General features: G+C 39.3%; 2 protein-coding genes across 2 annotated transcripts; both read left to right on the forward strand.

The window, feature by feature from the left end:
• The first annotated feature begins 240 nt into the window (after positions 1 to 240).
• LOC132773530 (mas-related G-protein coupled receptor member H-like) lies at positions 241 to 1,169 on the forward strand. Its single transcript, XM_060772773.2, has one exon. The coding sequence runs from the start codon at positions 309 to 311 to the stop codon at positions 1,167 to 1,169; it is 861 nt and encodes a 286-aa protein (XP_060628756.2). The 5' UTR covers positions 241 to 308.
• A 4,378-nt stretch (positions 1,170 to 5,547) lies between these two features.
• LOC137096779 (mas-related G-protein coupled receptor member H-like) lies at positions 5,548 to 8,550 on the forward strand. The gene is made up of 2 exons (XM_067467004.1): positions 5,548 to 5,598; positions 7,502 to 8,550. The coding sequence occupies exons 1-2, from the start codon at positions 5,548 to 5,550 to the stop codon at positions 8,516 to 8,518; spliced, it is 1,068 nt and encodes a 355-aa protein (XP_067323105.1). The 3' UTR covers positions 8,519 to 8,550.
• Positions 8,551 to 22,534: the final 13,984 nt, after the last annotated feature.

Consider the following 22,534-nt stretch of genomic DNA (forward strand, 5'->3'; position numbering starts at 1 on the left):
GGTCACCAGAAGTCAACACAGGACTTGAAAGAACGTACACATGTAATAGCAACATGATGGGAGGAAATGAAAGTTGTTGTCATTCTGTATGCCTGATTACAGAATATGAAAAGATTCACGTTGGTGTCTTTTGTCTTTGCAGGTCTTTGTATAAACATGGACAGAATTGGGTACTTATTCTCTATACAGACTGGAATTGTAATTTTAATTATCATGACAACTCAGAAAACAGCTTAACTTCTTATTCAGCCATAAATGGAAGTACTGGGATTACACCTCCAACTGCAACTTCAAGTTATTTTAATCTAATGATCATTGTTATTGTTCTTGTCTGCCTTTTGGGACTTCTTGGGAATGGAAGGGTCATTTGGCATCTTGGCTTCAACATTAAGAGGAATCATTTCACAACCTACATCATGAATCTCTCCATTGCTGATTTTGGGGTCCTCACGTGCCTCCTTAGCATTGCTTCTATTGCAATTGCATTAAACTGGTATGAGGGAAGCCGTACTTTCTGTCTCTTCTTTAACACAGTCTTTGAGCTACTTTTCCTCATTTATTCTTCCAGCCAGTTTCTGTTGACAATCATTAGCATTGACAGGTGTATGGCTGTTCTCTTTCCAGTTTGGTATCGATGTCACAGGCCCCCATATCTATCCACTGTTGTTTGTGCAACAATTTGGATACTTTCCTCTCTGCTCTCTGGAATTCATTTCATTTTTCATGTCTACTTCGTTAGCAACTGTGCAATACACATATTTACCTTTCAGCTGATTGTAAATGTTATGCTTTGCACTCCTCTCATGGCCATTTCCACTCTGACGCTGTTCATCAAAGTCTGCTGTAAACTGAAGCAACAGAAGCGAGGAAAGCTTGTTACAACTGTTTTGCTTACACTCCTCTTTTTTCTCATATTTTGTTTACCACTTAATGTGTCTTATATAATCCATAACCTGGTTTCTGATTTTCATGTTGTTCTTCTGAGGTGGGTTGGTTTTGCCTGTGCTTCTGTGAATAGTAGCATCAACCCACTGATCTATTTCTTAGTCGGGAGGAGGCAAAAGAAGGGACAGGCCAAAGTCCCCATGAGGGTTGCACTTGAGAGGGTTTTCAAGGATGAGCAAGATGCTGGGGAAGAAGAAACCCCTACAGAAGAAAGCCATGTATAAGGTGCAAAAGCATCCTTTTTTTTTTGAAAAAAAAATTGTATTGATGATTTTGAAAATTCATAGCACGAATACTGATTTCACCTGATGTAAAACGCAAAATGGAAAATAAAATTAAATATTTCACAGGAGAAAATGCACTTTATTTACTATTTCATAGAATCATCGAATCAAAGAGTTGGAAGAGACCTCATGGGCCATCCAGTCCAACCCCCTGCCAAGAAGCAGGAATATTGCATTCAAATCACCCCTGACAGATGGCCATCCAGCCTCTGTTTAAAAGCTTCCAAAGAAGGAGCCTCCACCACACTCCGGGGCAGAGAGTTCCACTGCTGAATGGCTCTCACAGTCAGGAAGTTCTTCCTCATGTTCAGATGCAAATTCCTCTGTTATAGTTTGACGCCATTGTTCCAAGTCCTAGTCTCCAGGGAAGCAGAAAACAAGCATGCTCCCTCCTCCCTGTGGCTTCCTCTCACATATTTATACATGGCTATCATATCTCCTCTCAGCCTTCTCTTCTTCAGGCTAAACATGCCCAGCTCCTTAAGCTGCTCCTCATAGGGCTTGTTCTCCAGACCCTTGATCATTTTAGTCGACCTCCTCTGGACACATTCCAGCTTGTCAATATCTCTCTTGAATTGTGGTGCCCAGAATTGGACACAATATTCCAGGTGTGGTCTAACCAAAGCGGAATAGAGGGGGAGTATTACTTCCCTGGACCTAGACACTATGCTCCTATTGATGCGGGCCAAAATCCCATTATTTCATTATTTCTAAGGTTATTCTGAAGGATAACAAGTAGTTTCGGTAGTTTTCTTCCAGCTGCTAGAAAGCCATGGCATCTTAAAATACTTTTCAAAATTTGGGACTGCTCAATATTTGCATATACTAGCTTTTCACAAAAAACAGCAGTTTGTGCATCGATTATAAAATCTCAATGCTACTACTATTTATTATTATTATTATTATTATCCCATTTTCTCTTCATATGGAGGCTCAATTAAAAGCATTACAATACAATTTAAAATATACAAAAATAGAAATATTAAAACAGTATTAAACATCATTAGTATTTAAAAAACCAGTTCAGATTAAATCCATAAAAACATAGAAAACCACAGCTACCCCTGACATGATCTTAAAAACCTTCTTCTTTAAAAGCCTGTGTGAATAAAAAGGTTTTTGCCTTTTTCTTTGTAAAACAACAAAGTGCAAATTTACACAAAATAAATTCCTAATTATATATTTTTTCTCTGCAGGAACTAATCTTCCTGTGTGAAAAATACCTGTTTTTGTGCCAAAAAAAAGATGTGTGAGTTTTTCGCAGAATTAGTCCTGAAATGCAAGGATCTCTCAACAATCCAAATGTGTTTTTTAACCAGCTTGTACTATTTTAAAGTATAATACTTTATTTATCAACAATATTGCTTATTTTTCCTTATTATGGTGTGTGTGTGTTTTTTAATTATTATTAAGTCTTATTCGCTTTTGAATCAGTAATTCACACTTACCTTTTCTCTAACATTGTGAACCTAAGATGTATATTGTACTTCCACATGAATAATACATTGTTTAGGTGAAATTGTACTTCTCTGGTTGAGCTGAAGCCCATAAAATAAAAATGTTGATCATTACAGAAGAAACACACATTGGCATCTTTTATTCCATGAAACATTCACTTTTTGGTTATTTTCTGTTCGTTAATACATTATTTGCTTGACTACATTTTCTCTATATCCTTTTAGCAGTGCAAAATAACATATTAAAAATGCATACACTAAAATATAAAAAATCAACAGAGAAAATGACCTTATATAATTTTCTTTTAAAAATAAAAAACCCCTATTAGAAATGAAACTTCTCTCTTTCTGGCAACATTCTCAGTGAGGTTGCCCCAGTTCATTCTCAACATCTTTCCAGTACACCAGGTTATTAAAGTTTAACCTGCCACTTCATCACATTGGCTAAATTCCACTGAGTGCTACACTTAAAATTCGGGAAGCTCCTCTTCCCATCACATTAGTTTGGCCTCATGTGTAGGAGAGAGTATTCTTTGCATAGTTTTAATTTTGGAGGCAAGCAGTCTTTTACAACATTTCAGGAGGTGGTAGTGAAATGGATTTTTTCATCTGGAAGTTTGGCCTTTCCTGAAATATAATGCATTTGTTGCTCCCAGTTTAAAATGTGGGAGGGGAAGTGGTCGGAGGAGCTAAAACACCCACCTCAGTTAGGAAAAGTTCTGTCACCGCCATTACCGTTTCCTTACCAAGCAAGTACTGAGAATTAAAAATGTTATACAACTCTAGCACCCTTCAGGTGCTGTCTGACCATTTTCCAGAAGTGTTATCCCTTGACGTTTTGCCCACATCTGTGGCAGGCATCCTCTGTGGGAAGTGGTAATGTAGCAATTGTCCACCTTAATTAGCACTGAATAGCCTTGAAGCTTCAAAGCCTGGCTGCAATTATGCAATGATGCAAGTATCCAGATGTTTGGGATTTAGAAGCTGGATTATATGGCAATGTAGATGCCCCCCCCCCATTTATCAGAGGAAAGTGGGAATGTAGCAATTGGTCACCTTGATTAGCATTGACTAGCCTTGCAACATCAAAGGCCTTGCATGGTCTGGGGCCGATGTACCTGAGGGACCGCCTCACCCCCTGCCAACCCCAGAGATTCCTCTGTTCTGAGGACCAAGACCTATTGGAAATTCCCAGTGTCAAGACCTTGCGTCTAACAGCAACCAGACGCAGAGCCTTTACAGTAGTGTCACCATCGCTTTGGAATACTCTGCCACCTGAAGTCCGAGCCTTTAAGGACTTATCAGCTTTCCGAAGGGCATGTACGACATATCTGTTTCGACGGGCTTTTGATCTCTGATATTGCTGTTTTTAAATTGTTTTAAATTGTTTTTAAATTGTGTTCGATGTTAGCCTGTTCTTGTAAGCCGCTCCAAGCCCCAGGGGAGTGGCAGCATATAAGTTCGAATAATAAATAAATGAATAAATAAAATAAAGTCTGGCTGTGAGTATGCAGTGATGCAAGAATCCAGATCTGCCAATACTCCAGCCAAGAGAGTTCAAAACTCACTACCTCTGAGGGTGCTTGCCATAGATGTAGGCGAAACGTCAGGAAAAATGCCTCTAGAACATGGCCATATAGCCCGAAAAAAACCCACAAGAACCTAGAGTTCAAAACTGTTTGTGATCCAAGTGTGCTGTTGGTATTATTTCCCATCAGCCAAAATGGATAACAGGAACTGCATGCCAGATTCCTTTATTTGCCCGATTCCTATTTTACACTGTTAAAACAACAGATGAGTGTCAGTGGGTCTCACATTTTGAATTAATTATCAAAATGGCTTTTAAACATTAGGCGATATAAAGTGAAGATTTCTCTTGAGCTTTAAAGGATGGGGAACGTTTCTACATTATACAAGGCACTTCTAACGAACCAAGTGAAAAAATCAGGAACTTCATTTCAGATATTGGTGCTCCTGATAACAATTGTCATCATCATTACACCAATCCGGTGTCCCACCCTTGTTGAGAAATAGGATTAGAAAGCCTCTCTATGATACTTCTTATCTGAGGTTGGTTGGAGAAGTTTTCTGAGAGAACTCACTGTTACTGAGACATTCAATGTGTAGAAGAAAAACGTATCAGCTCTCATAGAAGTAAACAGATGTGATTGGGATACGGTAGGAGCTCATGTACATTCATTGCTTTTGGTTGCTGAATTCTTCTTTTCTGTGTTGCTGCCACTTCTATCTTCACCTTCTTTCACATTTCCAGCAAAAATACTGCTGAATGGTTCATTATTTAGGTCATTATTTTGATTGATTATTTAGCTCCATATCTTTATCAAAATGATTTTAAGCAGCTCAAAGGTCTTTCTTTCACACTCACCTCTCACATTTTCCACTCTTTTCCACTGCTTATCTCCACTGCTTCTGAATTCTTAAGGCAGAGAAGTGACAGGCTTGGCAAAGTGATCTGGTTTAGTCTCTTCCCCAAAGGGCCACCTTATTGAACATAATTGTTAATGAAATGGGGTATTTTGAGACCACAATTTCTAGTAACTGATACATTTACTCAGAAAGCAGTAAAATTTACTGCCAGTAGAGGAATGTGATTTTTCCCCACAGAAAACGGACACAGTTCAAAAGTAACCAAACCTGATCCCAGCCTTGACTGAAATTGGGCAAAGGTAAAAAAAAAAGTTCCAAACCCAGTGCAGGTGTCTACTTCTGTCTTTGGACATTATTATTACTGTCATTATCTATCAGCTTGGTTATCTTGAAGACCCTCTCATAACTTCTCTTTTTTTTGGCTTATGCTGTTTTGCTTAGATGCCATTTTAATATCTGAAATGGAACACAACATGTCTGAGTTTCGCAATGCTAGTACAAACCTGACTCCTGAAATTTGGTATGTATGTGATGTTATTAATTAATTTTATTAATGGTAAAAGCAAACAAGAGCTAGTTCAGTGGTTCTCAACCTGAGACCAGGGACCCCTTGGTGTCTCCACAGGGGGCCTGGGAAGGACTGAAGGAATATTATGATTTTTTGCAGTTAAATCCAAATGAACAATCAAGTGAATGAATGAAAGCATGCTGGAAAGGGAAAGGGAACAGAACTGTAAAAACGTTTTATCAAATTTTAAGAAATGGGGAAGTTTTTAAATGATTTGAATAAATTTTACATTTTTGCAAGAACATGTTAAAATTGACATAAATTCAGGGTTAGCACATTAGGATACACCCAAAATGGACCATTTGATAGGAAAGACATTACTACTACTACTACTACTATTAATTCTACTACTGTGTTTATTATTATACGTAGCAGTAGAGGTAGTGCTATTGTAACTCTTATTGTTATAGTTATTGTTATTACTGTTGAGATTATTACTGTCTATTAATGTTGTTGCTATTCTATTATGATCATTAAATTTTTAGCTATTATTAATGTTGATCCTAACAATATTTGAATTAGTATAATCAAAATATTATAGTATGATAGGAATGTGTGTATAACAGATTAATTTATAACAATTTGTCTCTAAATTTCAAAAACCTTCATGAGAAAATTAAAATAATTATTGGATACAATCTAGTTCAGGGGTCCTCAAACTTTTTAGACAGAGGGCCAGGTCACAGTCCCTCAAAATGTTGGAGGGCCAGATTATAATTTGAAAAAAAAAACAAGAATGAATTCCTATACACACTGCACATATCTAATTTGTAGTGCAAAAACCACTTGAAACAATACAATAATTAAAATGAACTGTTTTAATAAACATAAACTTATTAGTATGTCAATGGGAAGTGCGGGCTTGCTTTTGACTGATGAGATAGGATTGTTGTTGTTGTTGTTGTTGTTGTTGTGTGTTTTGAAGTCATTTCAGACTTAGGTTGACCCTGAGCAAGGGCCGGGTAAATGACCTTGGAGGGTCGTATCCGGCCCTCGGGCCATAGTTTTAGGACCCCTGCACTAGAGCATGAATCCACTCTAAATCCAGTTTTTGCCTCATGCAGAATTCTGGGGTTTGTAGTTTAGTGAGGCCCAGGACCACTCTGACTGAGCAGTTTAAAGGCCCCTCCCTAAACTACAAGTCCCAGAATTCTGCAGGAGACAGAAACTGAATTTAAAATGGCTCCATGCTTTAGTGTGAAGAGGTCCTTTCCACAAATCCCATTGTCTGGTTTCAGCAGTAAGGAGTCCTTATGCTATCTCCAACAGCTCCATCCAAAACAAAGTAAAATAATTTGTAGGTGTGCAAAAACACACTCAGACCTCAAATTTATTCTCCTGTGACATTTTTTTTCATATGGAATCTTGACTGAAATTATTGCCTGGTTTGCAATGGAGCTAATTCAATGGTGTTTTTTTCCCCTTTAGAACAAAATACTCAACTGAACCAAATACAAGTAAAATGGAAACTGAAAGAATATGAAAGGAAAACTACCCAAAATGATTTTATGTTTATTTTTTAACATTTTAGACTGTAGCTTATATGCATCAAAAGCACATTTTTTTTCTCCCAGTAAAAATTGTTTGTTTTTGATACTGGAAGCTAAGTGGGGTTGGCCCTGGATGGGAGACCAGTAATTTCAACAGGGACACATGACAAAATGGGAAAATTCTATGGAATTTGTGGGGTCACCAAAAAAAAAAAAGACAGATAATTGAAGACATGTGTACATACATAAATACAAAGCCATTCAAACTATCAGTGTGAATTTAGGTTGGACAACCACAACCTTGGAATTCAAAGTAAGATCATGCAAGGAAATGAAAATTGCATTTTTTTCTTTCTGATTTCTGAATAGGAACAGAATCACTTCAGTCTATCTTCTCTTTGCAGGTCTTTGCATGACGGGAGAAACCGTTTCTATAAAGCATTTCTATGTAATTTGAATAATTCTGACAACTTGAAAAACAACGAAACATTTCTTCCTGCCATATGTGCAAATGACACTTCTGGAACAATAAAACCCCTCAATGTTATAACTGTTATAATCTGTATTTTGGGACTACCTGGAAATGGAATGGTCATCTGGCTTCTTGGCTTCAGAATTATGAGGACTCATTTCACAACCTACATTATGAACCTTGCCATTGCTGATTTTGGTGTCCTCATCTTTCTGCTTAGCATGGCTAGCTCTGCAATACACTCGTGCGATGGCTACCGTGTTACAAAGTCCTCCTTTCAAATAATCTATCAGCTAGCTTTCTTCACTTATTCTGTTAGCCAGTTTCTATTGGCAACTATCAGCATTGACAGATGTGTGGCTGTTCTCACTCCACTCTGGCATCGATACCACCGGCCCCCACATTTATCCATCATGGTTTCTATCCTAATTTGGTTAGTCTCCTTTCTGCTTGCTGTCATCCATTTAGTTCTTCTCAAGACAAAGCGTTTAGTTTTTTTCTACCACCTTTTTGTGAATGTCCTGCTTTGCACACCTATCATGGTCATATCTACTCTCATTCTGTTCATCCATGTCTGTTATAAACCAAAACAACAACTGCGGCGAAAGCTTGCCACAGCCATTTTATTCACACTCCTCTTTTTTGTCCTCTTTACCTTCCCATTTAACATGATTTATAGCTTTGATGGAGAACATGAAAACAAGTGTTATAAAATGTCCTCCGTGACATTTGTTTGTTGTGCCTTTGCTTCTCTGAACAGTAGCATCAACCCCCTGATCTATTTCTTAGTTGGATGGGGTCGAACGATGGGTAAAGTCAAGATTTCCATGAAGGCGGCACTCGAAAGAGTTTTCAGGGATGAGCAAGACAATAGAGAAGAACAAACCGCCAGCACAGGAGAAACCCATCTATAAGGATCCTTTATGTGTGAAAGCAGTTATCTTTACCAAATAATTCTTCAGAATTCACTTGTAAAAATCATTATTCATACATAATTTTCAAAATTGATTGACAGAAAATAATGTAACAGAAAATAATGCTGAGTGTATATCTACTGGTATCCAAACAGAAACGTTTCAAATTTTTGCATTATTCATCCTTATGCAATATGTAGTGAAATCTACCTTTTAGGCGACCAGGCCGAAGCCTGAGTATCAGTAGCTGTCATCTTGAAGGACAGGCAGAAGCAGGAGGAGGAGTCTAGCCAACTCCTGATTGGGTAGAGCAATTAGGGAAGGAGTCGGTTGAGAGAGGGAAAGATGCTGTCAGCTTTTGACAGAGAGAGAAGTGTCTTGACATCAGACACAGAAGGAGGGGATTTTTAGGAGAGGAAGCTAGAATAGGGTTCTGACAGGGAAAGAAAGTTTTAAAGTGAGCCTTAAGGATAGGGAATAAGTTACAGACAAGGGCTAGGGTTACTGTGTTGAGAGGACCAGTAAAAGAAAGACTTGTCTTCTTATACTGAGGGAAAGTATAAGGGAGCTTATTGCCCTGTGTGTGAGACAGACAGGAGTCTGTTCTCTAAGTAGATACTGTTTCTAAGAATAGAGCAGTGTGTTTAAAAGGACTCACAGTTTTAAAAGCTTTATTGTCAGTAGAACTACTTGTTTAAAGAATTAAGTCTCTACCACTGAATCAAGCTGCTGTACCACTCATTCTATGAGTAGATATTTGTCTAAAGTTAAATAAACCTTTTATAGTTCACTGTTAATCGGTGTCAGCTTCAGTCTGTAAATCTCCTCAGAACTAAGTCAAGTCAATAATATCAGCATAACTATCAATAATACAATTACACTAAATCATCCGCGCCGTCTCATCGTAGAATCATAAACCAATCTCGTTATGATTCTACGATGAGACGGCGCGGATGATTTAGTGTAATTGTATTATTGATAGTTATGCTGATATTATTGTTGTATATATTATTTAACCAATGGTCAGCTGCTAATTATTTCACACTGTTGTCCGAGGTGGGGTTATTTGTTCCCCCCTGTCCAGCCTGTACTTTTATTTTTGTTATACAATACAATTCTTGACTTTGTTTCTACTCAAAAGATGTAACAAATAATTTTTAACTGTACAATGACAATCAGAATGATCATATTTACTCGAACATATTTACTCGAGTATAAGTTGAGGGTGGGAAATATAGCAGCTGCTGGTAAATTTCAAAATAAAATTAGATAACAATAACATTACATTAATTGAGGCATCAGTAGATAAAGTGTTTTTGAAGATTCGCCTAAAACTGTAATTTAAGATAATACTGCCCAACTCTGATTGAACCATTATTCTGACCTTCTTCAATGTAAATGTGCTTGTGTACCCTTTTAATAATAATAGTAGAGTAAAATAATAAATGTAATAATAACAATAATAAATGGAGTAAAGTAATAAATGTGACCATAACAATAAAAATAAAATAATAATAATACATTTATTTTGTATTTATAACAGAGTAAAATAATAAATAACCTTGACTCGAGTATAAGCCGAGGGGGGCTTTTTCAGCCTAAAAAAAGGTCTGAAAGACTAGGCTTATACTTGAGTATATACAGTACTTTTCTCCAATACATAGCCATTCTTTGACACATATATTTATTTAACTAATTAACACAGAATGTAAACTGTTTTAACCATTAAATATGTTTTACTATTCATGTTTAATAATTCTATGTTTAATTCTATTTGAGTGTGTTTATACGTTAAGGTTGTAAATTTTACATTGTATTTTTTGGATTGTTAGCCACTTTGAGGTTCTTTTAAGAAAGGAAAGTCACATGCAACAACAGCAACAACTAATACATGACATATAAATGACAGCAAATAACTAACTGGAGCTAATTGTAACTAGCTATAGGGAGCATATGATGTAGCTCCACAGGTTGCCAATAAGTTTCTGGTCCCAATTCAAAGTGCAGGTTATTAACTACAAAACCCTAAATAGTTCGGGGCCTGCCTATCTTAATAACCACATCCCCCATCCCAATGCACTGACGCAAGCTGTAAGATCTGCCAGGGAGGCCCTCTTCTTGGTCCCACCACCGTCGTAAGTGTGGTTGGTGGGGATGGGGAGAGGACCTTCTCAGTGATGGCCCCCCAGCTTTGGAACACCTCCCCAGGGAGATTAGACACAAACCCATACTGTTCTCCTTTCATAGGGATCTGAAAACATGCTTTTCAAACAAAGGTTTGAGAATGCTTAGTCCCTAGTTGATCTTCACAATTATTATGCAACCTTGCACTTCATCCCATGCCCTCATCCCATGGTTACAGCTTTGCACTTATCCCATTCCCTTGTCCAATTTTTTCAGCTTGGCTATGTTTTCAGTGGCTTACCACCATTGGTTGATAAGTGCTGTTTTAATTGAGTTTTAAGTTGTTGTTTTATATGGCTATATGTTTTATTCAAATGTATCTATATATATAAATCTGTTAGGTTGGTTCAACCGGACAGGTAAACTCTAAACCCCCCCAACGAAACTGCACCAAAATTGCCATGGCCCTAGGACAACCCACTCGGTACAAACTAATCCACTCACAATTACAAACAACACAACAACACACTCACAAAGTGGCAAAACAACTGAGCATGCGCACTGCCGCAAAGTCCCCAGCGCGCGCGCACACATGGCCGAACGGCCGAACGGCACTTCCCTCCCTCCCTCGCCCAGCACGAACACGTCGCCGCCACAAACACACACACACGCATCGCAACTTCCTCCCACCCCTTCCGGCCCTGAAACACTCCTTCCCTCCTCCAACGCAGCTCTGGTAAAACACGCCCCCTCCCTTCCCCGCAACACAACCAAACGCCGGTAACAACCCCTCCCCCCGCTAACTCACCACACCTCCCTTCCCCGCAACACACAAACACACACGCCGCTAACGCACACCTCCTCCCTTCCCCGCAACACAACCAAACGCCGGTAACAAACCCCCCTGCCTTCTACACAAACACACACGCCGCTAACTCACCACCCCTCCCTTCCCTGCAACACACAAACACACACGCCCCTAACACACACCCCCTCCCTTCCCCGCAACACAACCAAACGGCGGTAACAAACCCCCCTGCCTTCCACACAATCACACATGCTGCTAACTCACCACCCCTCCCTTCCCTGCAACACACAAACACACACGCCGCTAACGCACACCCCCTCCCTTCTCCGCAACACAACCAAACGCCGGTAACAAACCCCCCAGCCTTCCACACAAACACACACGCCGCTAACTCACCACCCCTCCCTTCTCCTTCTTACCTCCTCCTTCTTCTTCCCCAATCTCACCTCCTCCCCCTCCTTCTTCCTCCCCTCCCCTCTAGGCGAGAGAGGCTTCGTGCAAAGCTAGGCCCCGCACAAAGCCTCTGTTGCCTAAGCCGCGCCCCTGCCGCCCGCTTCCTTCTTGCCTTTTTGGACGACTCCGGCCAGAGGGAGGGACGACGGAAGAACAGCAAAAGAGGCGAGTGCTGGGAAGGGAAGGGAAGGGAAGGGAAAGGCGGGGGGGGGGGGGAGAGGAAGGGGAGGCTCCACAACACAACACAACGTCTCACAACAGAAGGAGTGACCACCACTCAAACAATTATGATTTTGTCATTTGCGAGATGTAGTTCCTGGGATTTACAGTTCACCTACAATCAAAGAGCATTCTGGACTCCACCAATGATGGAAATGAACCAAACTTGGCACACAGAACTCCCATGACCAACAGAAAGCACTGGAAAAGATTGGAGGGCATTGACCTTGAGTTTGGGAGTTGTAGTTCACCTACATCCAGACAGCACTGTGGACTCAAACAATGATGGATCCGGACCAAACTTAGCATAAGCATTCAATACGCCCAAATATGAACACAGATGAAGTTTGGGGAAAATAGACCTTGACATTTGGGAGTTGTAGTCACTGGAATTCACAGTTCACCAACACTCAAATAGCATCGTGAACCCCACCAATGACAGAATTAGGGCAAACATGCCACACTGAACCCCTATGGCCAACTATGGCCAAAATACTCAAGTTTACACACAAGCATAAAGAAGGGGGAGGAAGGAGGGATGCCAGAGACAGAAAGAGAGAGGGAAAGAGGGGAAAGGAAGGAGTGTGAGAGAGAGAGAAAGAGGGAAAGAGAGAGAGAAAGAGGGGAAAGGAAGGAGTGTGAGAGAGAGAGAAAGAGGGAAAGAGAGAGAGAAAGAGGGGAAAGGAAGGAGTGTGAGAGAGAGAGAAAGAGGGAAAGAGAGAGAGAAAGAGGGGAAAGGAAGGAGTGTGAGAGAGAGAAAGAGGGAAAGAGAGAGAGAAAGAGGGGAAAGGAAGGAGTGTGAGAGAGAGAAAGAGGGAAAGAGAGAGAGAAAGAGGGGAAAGGAAGGAGTGTGAGAGAGAAAGAGGGAAAGAGAGAGAGAAAGAGGGGAAAGGAAGGAGTGAGAGAGAGAGAAAGAGGGAAAGAGAGAGAAAGAGGGGAAAGGAAGGAGTGAGAGAGAGAGAAAGAGGGAGAGAGAGAGAGAAAGAGGGGAAAGGAAGGAGTGTGAGAGAGAGAAAGGGGGAAAGAGAGAAAGAGGGGAAAGGAAGGAGTGTGTGTGAGAGAGAGAGGGAAAGAGAACGAGGGAAGGAAGGAAGAGAGGCCAGGCAGAGACTTCAAAACTCTTACTAAAGGCCACAGCAACGCGTGGCAGGGCACAGCTAGTTTTATATTGTGTTTTATTTTATGTTCTGTTTTTAGGCATCTTGTGCTATGTGTAAGCTGCCTCGAGTCCCTTCAGGGAGATTGTGGCGAGAAAGAAGAATAAAGTTGTTGTTGTTGTTGTTGTTGTTGTTGCCATCCTGAGTCAACTTGTGGGAGAAAGGCAGCGTAGAAATGAAGGAAATAAATAAATAAATAAATAAATAATAATAATAAAAGTTAACATAAAATGGGTGACTTTCCACTTTCTTATTACAAGATTGTGTGCATATTTAATCTGAAGTCCAATTAATTCATAATAGGTCTTTAAACTTACATCTTATTATAATGTTATTTTCTTTTTCCATTTGATTATTTAATAATAGTAATAGTAATAATAATAATAATAATAATACTAAACATATATAAGTCTCCAGTTGTTATCTTTTTACTCTCTCTTTAAATATGTAATTAATGGATGTAATTGGATGAAATTTGTTTTTTCCTTCAATATCATAATTAATTTATTCATCTTAACCATCTCATAGATTTTGACTACCCAATTTTCTGTGTTTGATATTCTTTTATTTTTCGACTTTTGTGTGTATATGAATCTTGCTGCCATTGTCATGCATGTAAAACCTTTTGTCGTTTGATTTGATTGTCAAAAATTCCTAATAAAAAGGGTTTTGGACTAGTAATACTTCTTACTTGCCTGGTTTATTAAAGTTCTGTTTTTTCTATATATTTTATTCTTTTCCAGCTCATCAACAAATAAAATTGATAACTGAATTTACATTTTAATTGACATTTCCTTTTTTTTCTCTTTTGACTGCTGCATATCCTCTAATATTTCAGTTATTTTTCTTGTATTTTCTTGTATTGTTGTGCCTCTCCTCAAGCCAAAAGGAGAAATATATTGAATCATCATCATGATCATCATTATCATCATCATTATCATGATCATCATTAAGATGTACCACTGGCTATGCTAGGTGACTCTCACATTTATTTTTCTATCATCCTCCTTTTTATGCCATCGTTCACTCTTTGAAAGTTCATATAACATCAGTTATGCATTCATTGATACATGAAGGTGCAGTACAAATGGGCTGAAGATAATGTATAAGGTGCCAAAGTGGTATGTTTTATATGCAAACATGGTCTATTTGTAAAATGAATAGCATAATTTCTTTCATTCGTGTTTTTGAAAATTTGGCATTTCTACATTTTCCCACTTTAATGCATATATGATTCTTGCTTCCATTGTTATATCTAGAAAAAGCTTTTCATGTTGTCATTTTATTTGATTGTCAAAACATCCTAATAAAAAGAGTTCTGGTCTAAGCGGTTGTTCCCACTTTCCTGGTCTATTGTCATGTTTGAAGTTCTGTTTTATATAGAATATACTGTATTATTTTTCAATTGATTCTGGGTTGAATATTGCAGTATTTTTTTAAAAAAAAAATCATTGCTTTTATTTGTCTCCAAAATGTTCAGAATGCCTTGACACTAGTCCACCAGAGACAGCTGAATAAACTTTCCTGGTGTATATATTGCCAACATACTGTATATTGTTATATGTTTCACATTCATGCTAACTTTATTAAGGCTACCATCTTGTAGAAATTCTCCTATAAATCGTAACATAATGATAAATCATCGGTGGGCAGGGTTTCAATTTACATTGCTGGCAATGGAGGAAATTGAGCTACCAAATAGCTGTGAACTAATGGGTCAGTGCTTGCAATTGATATTCTATCATATTGACACTTTAAGCAAAAAATTGGACCATCTGTTCTCCTATGTAATGCTATTTTCAAAGGAGTCTACGGTGCAATGGTATAATGGTGAGGGAGGAGCTTGGGGCGGGGAGTCAATCATTTTAGGGAGAAGAGGGAGGAGGGAGAAAATGTCTCTGTGGGGGAGGGGGGAAGATTTTGGGATTTGACAATAGTTATGCTAGTTTGGAAAATGTAGAGGTTCGTCTAAATTTTAACCAAGGATATGGAGAGCCATCTTACCAATGGGACAAATATTCCCATGAAAGGATTTTGCAAATAGATATGCTGGCCTTTGAAATATTAGGTTCCTGGTCATATAGAAACAGGCGGGTACCCAGAGGATGGTTAAGAAATTTCTAGACCAGAACCTTCTTAGGAAACCTAAGAATATTAACATCTCATCCATAAAATGGCTCCACAGGGATGATTGTAGCATCTGCCTTCTAATTAGATTTGGAGATTCCTCTATCACAAAGAAATTGTATATGCTCAGACCTGTCCTCTTCAATCAAGGAATTAGAAGGATTTTTCTAGACCGAGATATTTGCCCCCTCGTAGCTTCATTTTCATGTAATTCCCCAAAGAAACAGTCCTTCAACAGCCCCACATAACCTCGAGTGGCAGTTGACCGCTGTGAAGGGAATTATTAGAAATTAAACTAAAATCAGGTCACATCTTCAGGCAGGCTATTGGGCCTATACAGAGCTAACCCTGGTCTTGCAAGGTAGGACAATTCGTTACACCAGCCACTCCCCCAAAGATCAGAATGAACCAGAAAAATACACCCACACTAGTATTATCCCCAGAATCACAACAGTGGTCCCAGAACTTTTTTCAGGAAGTTTCGGCAATTCCTTTGAACAGGATCTGGATATTTCTTTTAGTGATTTGCCCCTCCTGAAAGCCTCTAGTGATGGACTAGTTTCTCAACCTAGTCCTGACCACTTTACCTTAGAGACCATGGGGGGGGGGGGAGGTTCTGGAGCCGGGGTATTACTATTGAAACTGTGGTGGGGAGGAGGAAGTGTGGCCAACAAGGCCATCCCAGGGAGAAACGCAACAGAGTCCTGTTGGGAACAGCTCAGGACTTCATGGCTTTCATGACAACCATGGGGCTGTCTCAAATGGTATCTGGGCCCACTCATGTAGCTGGACATGCTCTTGATCATTTATTATGGGTGGGGATGAAAATGTCGGTATTCAGAAACTGTTAACCATCACCTAATCAGGTTTTAACTTACTGCAACTGCCAACCTCCTTAAGATGATCCAGATGGATTCCTGGTGCCTCTTGGGGAGTTTCCTGTCATGGCAGCAGATGATCCTGTTGAAGTCCTGGTTGACTTCTGGAATACGGAGGTGACTAGGGTTAAAGCAGAGGTGGTGCCTGTTGATTGAGGTTTTAGTTTTGCTGAGGTCTGGCCCCTTAAAGAAAATAATTTCTTCTTCAAAGAAAGATATTTAGTTGGAAAAAGTATCCAGGAAATAGTTTCCTGGAGCAATGAGAGCTGCTTTTAGTTTCCCGAGACAACAAAACACTTAGAGTTTAGAATAAAGAGGATGCTTTTCTTTGAAAGCACTTCACGAAAATGCAGAACACCATTTGATCATAGTTGTAGATAGTAAAGTGTTGCAGCTATCAAACTGGGGTTCCAAACATTCAACCCCTTCTGCAGAAGTTGCGTCCTTCGTCTAAGGAGGAAAAACCCAACAAAAACAAACTGACTTTTAGCCAAGAAAAGTTTATATGAAGGTATTTACAAATAAAGCAGAGTCATTGGAATATCCAGTTGCTTCCACATAATGGCTTGTAAACACAAAGTCCTTATCTCCAGATAAGATGCCACAGTCTTGCTCTTCAGACATTGTAATGATAATACACCTCCCAGCAACTCCAGCTCCAGCCTTGGGCTCCAAACTCTCTCTCCAATCATCAACCTTTCTCTCATCTATTTCCAGCCTCGAGTAACACAATGTGCTTAGTCTCTATTAGTAGTACTTCAACTCCCACAGGTGGCTGGCTTGATTGTTGCTAGCCATACAATGATTGGACATGATTCTTACAATCACTTTAGAAATGACCTAAACAATATAAAACTCTGACATAAACTTTGTGTCAGGTCCTTAAAGGAATGTCATAGAGCAGGACTGAATGGGCCAACACTCTGACAAAAATATACATACATACAACTTCATATCTTGATCTTTAAAAGCATCCCAATTTCCATTGGTGGTTGTGGATGTGATTGTCTTGATTCTTCTCATAGGGATTTTAGAAGAAGCAGAAAAGCATATCTGTCCAGAAGGCCAGAGCATCCAAGGTATTTAAATGTATAATTTTATCTAATATTATCTGAGGCACTTTAAATCTCACTTTGGGAGAAAGGCAGCATGTACATACACATATAATAATGTATAATAATAATAATAATAATAATAATAATTATTATTATTATGACTGTAGTTTGAGATATAAACACATGCTTAGGAGATTTTGGCTGCTATTTCTGCAGAATGTGAAAGTTATATTTTGTACAAACCCTCAATCTCAGAAAAATATTATAAAATTATATGTTATATTGAACTGTATCCACCCGCCCACACACTTCCCATAGACATAACAGCAAAGACCAATTGATGAATATCACACAATGACATCCAATGTTACCATGCTTATTAGAAGATAGAAGTTACTGCTGTGTTCAATTTAATTAACAGAAATGTTTCCTGCTCACATCAAAAAACCTATTACTTTTCTATTTTGAGATTGATAATTGAATACAGTGTTAATGTTCATCTTTTTAACTCTACTGCTTTTTTAATCTACAAGCCATTTTGAGCTCCAAATCTAGGAGGAGGAGGAAAAGTAATAGTAATAGTAATAGTAATAGTAATAATAATAATAATAATAATAATAATAATAATAATATCACTTCCAGATGCCATTTTCACCAATATTTAGATGAAAAAAATGTACAAAGTTCCAGATGAGTGCTTTCACTCCAGAGCTGAGGACTGGAAGTGAAAATGTAATTTTTTATTTAGAGACTGCTAATATATATAATCATTGGGGGGGGGGTATAAATTATTGACTTGGGAGCTGCGGTGGTGAAATGGGTTAAGCCATTGTGCCAGCTGAACTGCTGACCTGGGAACCTGAAGGCTGGTGGTTCGAATCTGCAAGATGGGGTGAGCTCCGGTCTGTCAGCCCCAGATTCCTATGCGGGGACATGAGAGAAGCCTCCCACAGAATGGTAACACAGTCTGCCATCCCCTGGTCAACATCTCTGTACATGGTCGATTCTCTCAAACCAGAAACAACTTGCAGTATATTCTCAATTTGCTTCTGACACAATAAAAAACCTTATTGGCTTAATTAAAAAAAATCTTAATGCTTAGCTAGGCTTTGAAACACGTTTCAATATAAAGTGAAGATTTCTCTTGAGGTTTAAAACGTGAGGAAAGCTTTTGCAACTTTCAAGAAATTTCTAATGCACCAAGTGAAAGGATCAGGAAATAGATCTCCAATATTGGTTCTCCTGATAATGGATTTTCTTGAAGTGTCATCATTACACCAATCTGGTGCCCTGCCCTTGTTGAGAAAATGAAAGCCTCCCTCTGATACTTCCTATCTGAATTTGTTATTTGCTGCTGAATGGAGACGTTCTTCTGAAAGTAGAGAGCTGATTATCACTGAGATATTATTCACAGACTAGAAGGAGACCATCTCAACTCTTTGTATTGGCACTTAGAAGCAGTTGCAATGGAGATCAGGTAGGATATTTTGTGCAAAAATTGCTTTCATGATGCTGAATTCTTCTTTTCCATGATGCCATTTCTATCTGTACCTTCCTGCCTATACCCAGTAACATTATACTGAATTCTTGAGAATTTTGGGTAAATATTTTAAAAGGGAGGAGGGAGCAAGCTTGTTTTCTGCTTCCTTGGAGACTAGGACGCAGAACAATGGCTTCAAACTACAAGAGAGGAGATTCCATCTGAACATGAGGAAGAACTTCCTGACTGTGAGAGCCGTTCAGCAGTGGAACTCTCTGCCCCGGAGTGTGGTGGAGGCTCCTTCTTTGGAAGCTTTTAAACAGAGGCTGGATGGCCATCTGTCAGGGGTGATTTGAATGTAATATTCCTGCTTCTTGACAGGGGGTTGGACTGGATGGCCCATGAGGTCTCTTCCAACTCTTCGATTCTATGATTCTATGATTCCTGTCTTTATCAAAATAATGCTTAAGCAACTCTAAGTGCTTTCCTTTCCTCACGTTTCTCAATTATGTTCCCATTCTTATGTTTGCTGCTTTTGAACTCTGATAAGACAGAGTGATGCTGGGCTTGGTAAACCGATGATACAGGCGCTGTTCCCATGGGGGTCACTTTATTCAACACATATTAAAGAAATAGGGCATGATGGGGCCACTATTGCTAATGGCTGATAAATAGCCCAAGCTGGACATTTTCTCAAGCAGCAGTGAAATTTAGTGCAAGTGGAAAAGTGTGATTTCATCTCCCCTAAAAAGTCCACTACCTTTCAAAAGAGGTCCCTACACCTGGTTCATCTCTTTAAAATAATGTATTTAATTCAATGTAGTTTTACATTATTTTTTCCAGTTTTCTTTCAGGATGGGATCCAAAATCCTTATGAAGGGTTCTGTCTGCCTTAAATTTTCTCTACAGATGATCCAAGGGGATGATCTTTCACAATGTCTTACAGCACCTTTTTGCTTTTTTGCTCTGCAGAAATTGCTATTAATTCTTTTGAGTTTTATTACATTTTTAACTTTATTAACATTTTTAATTTTATTAACATTTTTAACATACCACAACTGGTCAGACAATCTTGGTATTCAACAGAAGGATGATATTTCACAGCTATGGTTTAACTAGGTGATACAGCTTTACCCTAACACAAGTATGGATGATATTCTCAATTATCAACTACATAAAAATAAAATTTATTAAAATACAAAATTCCACCCATTCAAAATTGCAGTTTCTTGTGTTCCTCCATGAACTGTTAACAACATGATGAACTAGAAAAAAGTCTGGTATGTGCCTTGTGAAAGGTGAGCTTAGCACACCACGTTTAAAATTCTGGCAAGATGGCTAATAGTACTCAGAGAAATTTTGGAGGTATGATTGACCATTTGGAAGATGGCTAATAGTACTCAGAGAAATTTTGGAGGTATGATTGACCATTTGGAAGATGGCTAATAGTACTCAGAGAAATTTTGGAGGTATGATTGACCATTTGGAAGATGGCTAATAGTACTCAGAGAAATTTTGGAGGTATGACTGACCATTCGAAAGGCCAGGATTTGTAAACTCATTAAGTCCAAGGGCTGGACTTTGTCTATCTTTATTATAAAGTCAATCCATTTTATCTCTCTCTCTATTATATTCTAAATCATGGAGAACTAAGACCTCCTAAACTGGCACAGACAAGAAATAGACTTCTTGTCAAATTTGCACATGAACATTTGAACATATCTATTGCAACATCAGAGGAACCAAGCTGAAAATTAGTGCTAAGTTCCTTTTACATGTGGCTTACACAAGCCTACTCATGATCACAGCTGATATTGCTGGCCTTCCCTCTCTGCTTATCCTAATTATAACATTGGTGGATTTGAGGATGCTGCTCCATCTTCTTGAGCACCAGTGATAGTCCTCCTTCATCGTTAGGTTGATTATTCATTCTTGATTAGTGTAGACCTTCTGGATCAGTGGCTATAAGATAGAATTGACCCCAAGCCCCTCCTACCCCATTTATTGTTGGGCATCCAGAATAAAACAGTGTATACAATACAAAGAAATGTAAAAATCTCTTTCCTTAATGTTCAATAAAACTTGTGGAATGGTAGAACTGAGTAAGATGGTGAAGAGAAACAAGCAAGATGATGAGAAACAGATATTCTTAGATCTCAAGGAGATGGAGAATTCACACTCAGGATTGAACTGTCATGGCTGATATAGGCGAGGGAGCATCTTTGATGGTATATGTGCCTGTCAAGCCATGAGAGTGGGACAAGAGGTTTTATAAACCCTGGCTGTCTTTCTGCTCTTCTTGTCCCACCCTCCCACCTAGATTTTTTTTGTCATGTCAGGAGCGACCTGAGAAACTGCAAGTTGCTTCTGGTGTGAGAGAATTGGCCATCTGCAAGGACATTGCCCAGGGGATGCCCGGATGATTTGATGTTTTATCATCCTTGTGGGAGGCTTCTCTCATGTCCCTGCATGAGGAGCTGGAGCTGATAGAGGGAGCTCATCCGCCTCTCCCCAGATTCGAACCTGCGACCTGTCAGTCTTCAGTCCTGCTGACACAGGGGTTTAACCAGGGGCTCCCACCTAGATGAGGATGAGTTTCATCTGGTTACCCATTGGAGGAGGGTAAGGCAGGGATTTCCCCCCTCTTCATGGGGAAAGGTAGCCTACCCCATATTGTCTCTCAGGGAATGGGGAATTAGTTCAAGGTGCCTTGTTTAAATAGATTTCACTACCAGGTTTGGGGGAAGAAAACCAAAAATTGCTTTATATTTTCACACTATTTGAGTGAAGGGTTGGACTTTAGAATGGTATCTGTGGCTTCTGAGGCCTGGGAGCTAAGAGGACGCTGGCTCTCCTTTTTTCAGTTCTGTGGGCTGTAGGGTGGAGGTCCCTACATCTGCCTTAAAAATGTGCCAGTCTGAGGTAAGCAATATCATAATAATTTGGATCATCTTCCAAGGGGAGACAGGAGATTTTTGTTTCAGGTAGATATCTTCCCTAGTTAAGACCTCTACCAGATTTTTCTCCCCTCTAGCAAGTTTTCCAGGTTCCTTATTTCATCCAATCTCATGTCTGTTGCCATTATTTCAGGGTTAGTCAACAAAACAATTGTAGTATGAGGTCTACCATATCTTCCTGGCCTTATAAAAAAGCCCATATGTAATAAATCTGCATAATTATAATTCTGAAGTCTATTTAATGCTTGAGCAAAGGCAATTGCTTTCAGCTCATTTCTCTTTGTATGAGGAGGAATGGATCAAAACAACTTTAATAGATTGGTGAGTGGACCCAAAACTAACAAAATGAATTTCAATAGGGAAAAATACACTTAGGCTGAAAAAAATGTAGATATAGGATGGGCGAAACCTTGCTTGAAAAGAGTTTGGGCAAAGTCGTGGAACGTGTGGTCACCTCGCAACTCCAGGGGTTTCTGGTAGAAACCGATTATCTAGATCCGGCACAGTCTGGTTTTAGGCCGAGACATGGGACTGAGACAGCCTTGGTCACCTTGGTAGATGACCTTCACCGGGAACTGGACAGGGGGAGTGTGTCCCTGTTGGTTCTGCTGGACCTCTCTGCGGCCTTCGATACCGTTGACCACGGTATCCTTCTGGGATGCCTCGTAGACATGGGACTTGGGGATACTGCTTTGCAGTAGCTTCGGTCCTTTCTTGAGGGACGGTCCCAGAAGGTGTTACTGGGTGACACCTGTTCG

This window comes from Anolis sagrei, chromosome 4 (genome assembly GCF_037176765.1).
Source record: "Anolis sagrei isolate rAnoSag1 chromosome 4, rAnoSag1.mat, whole genome shotgun sequence".
Lineage (NCBI taxonomy): Eukaryota > Metazoa > Chordata > Lepidosauria > Squamata > Dactyloidae > Anolis > Anolis sagrei.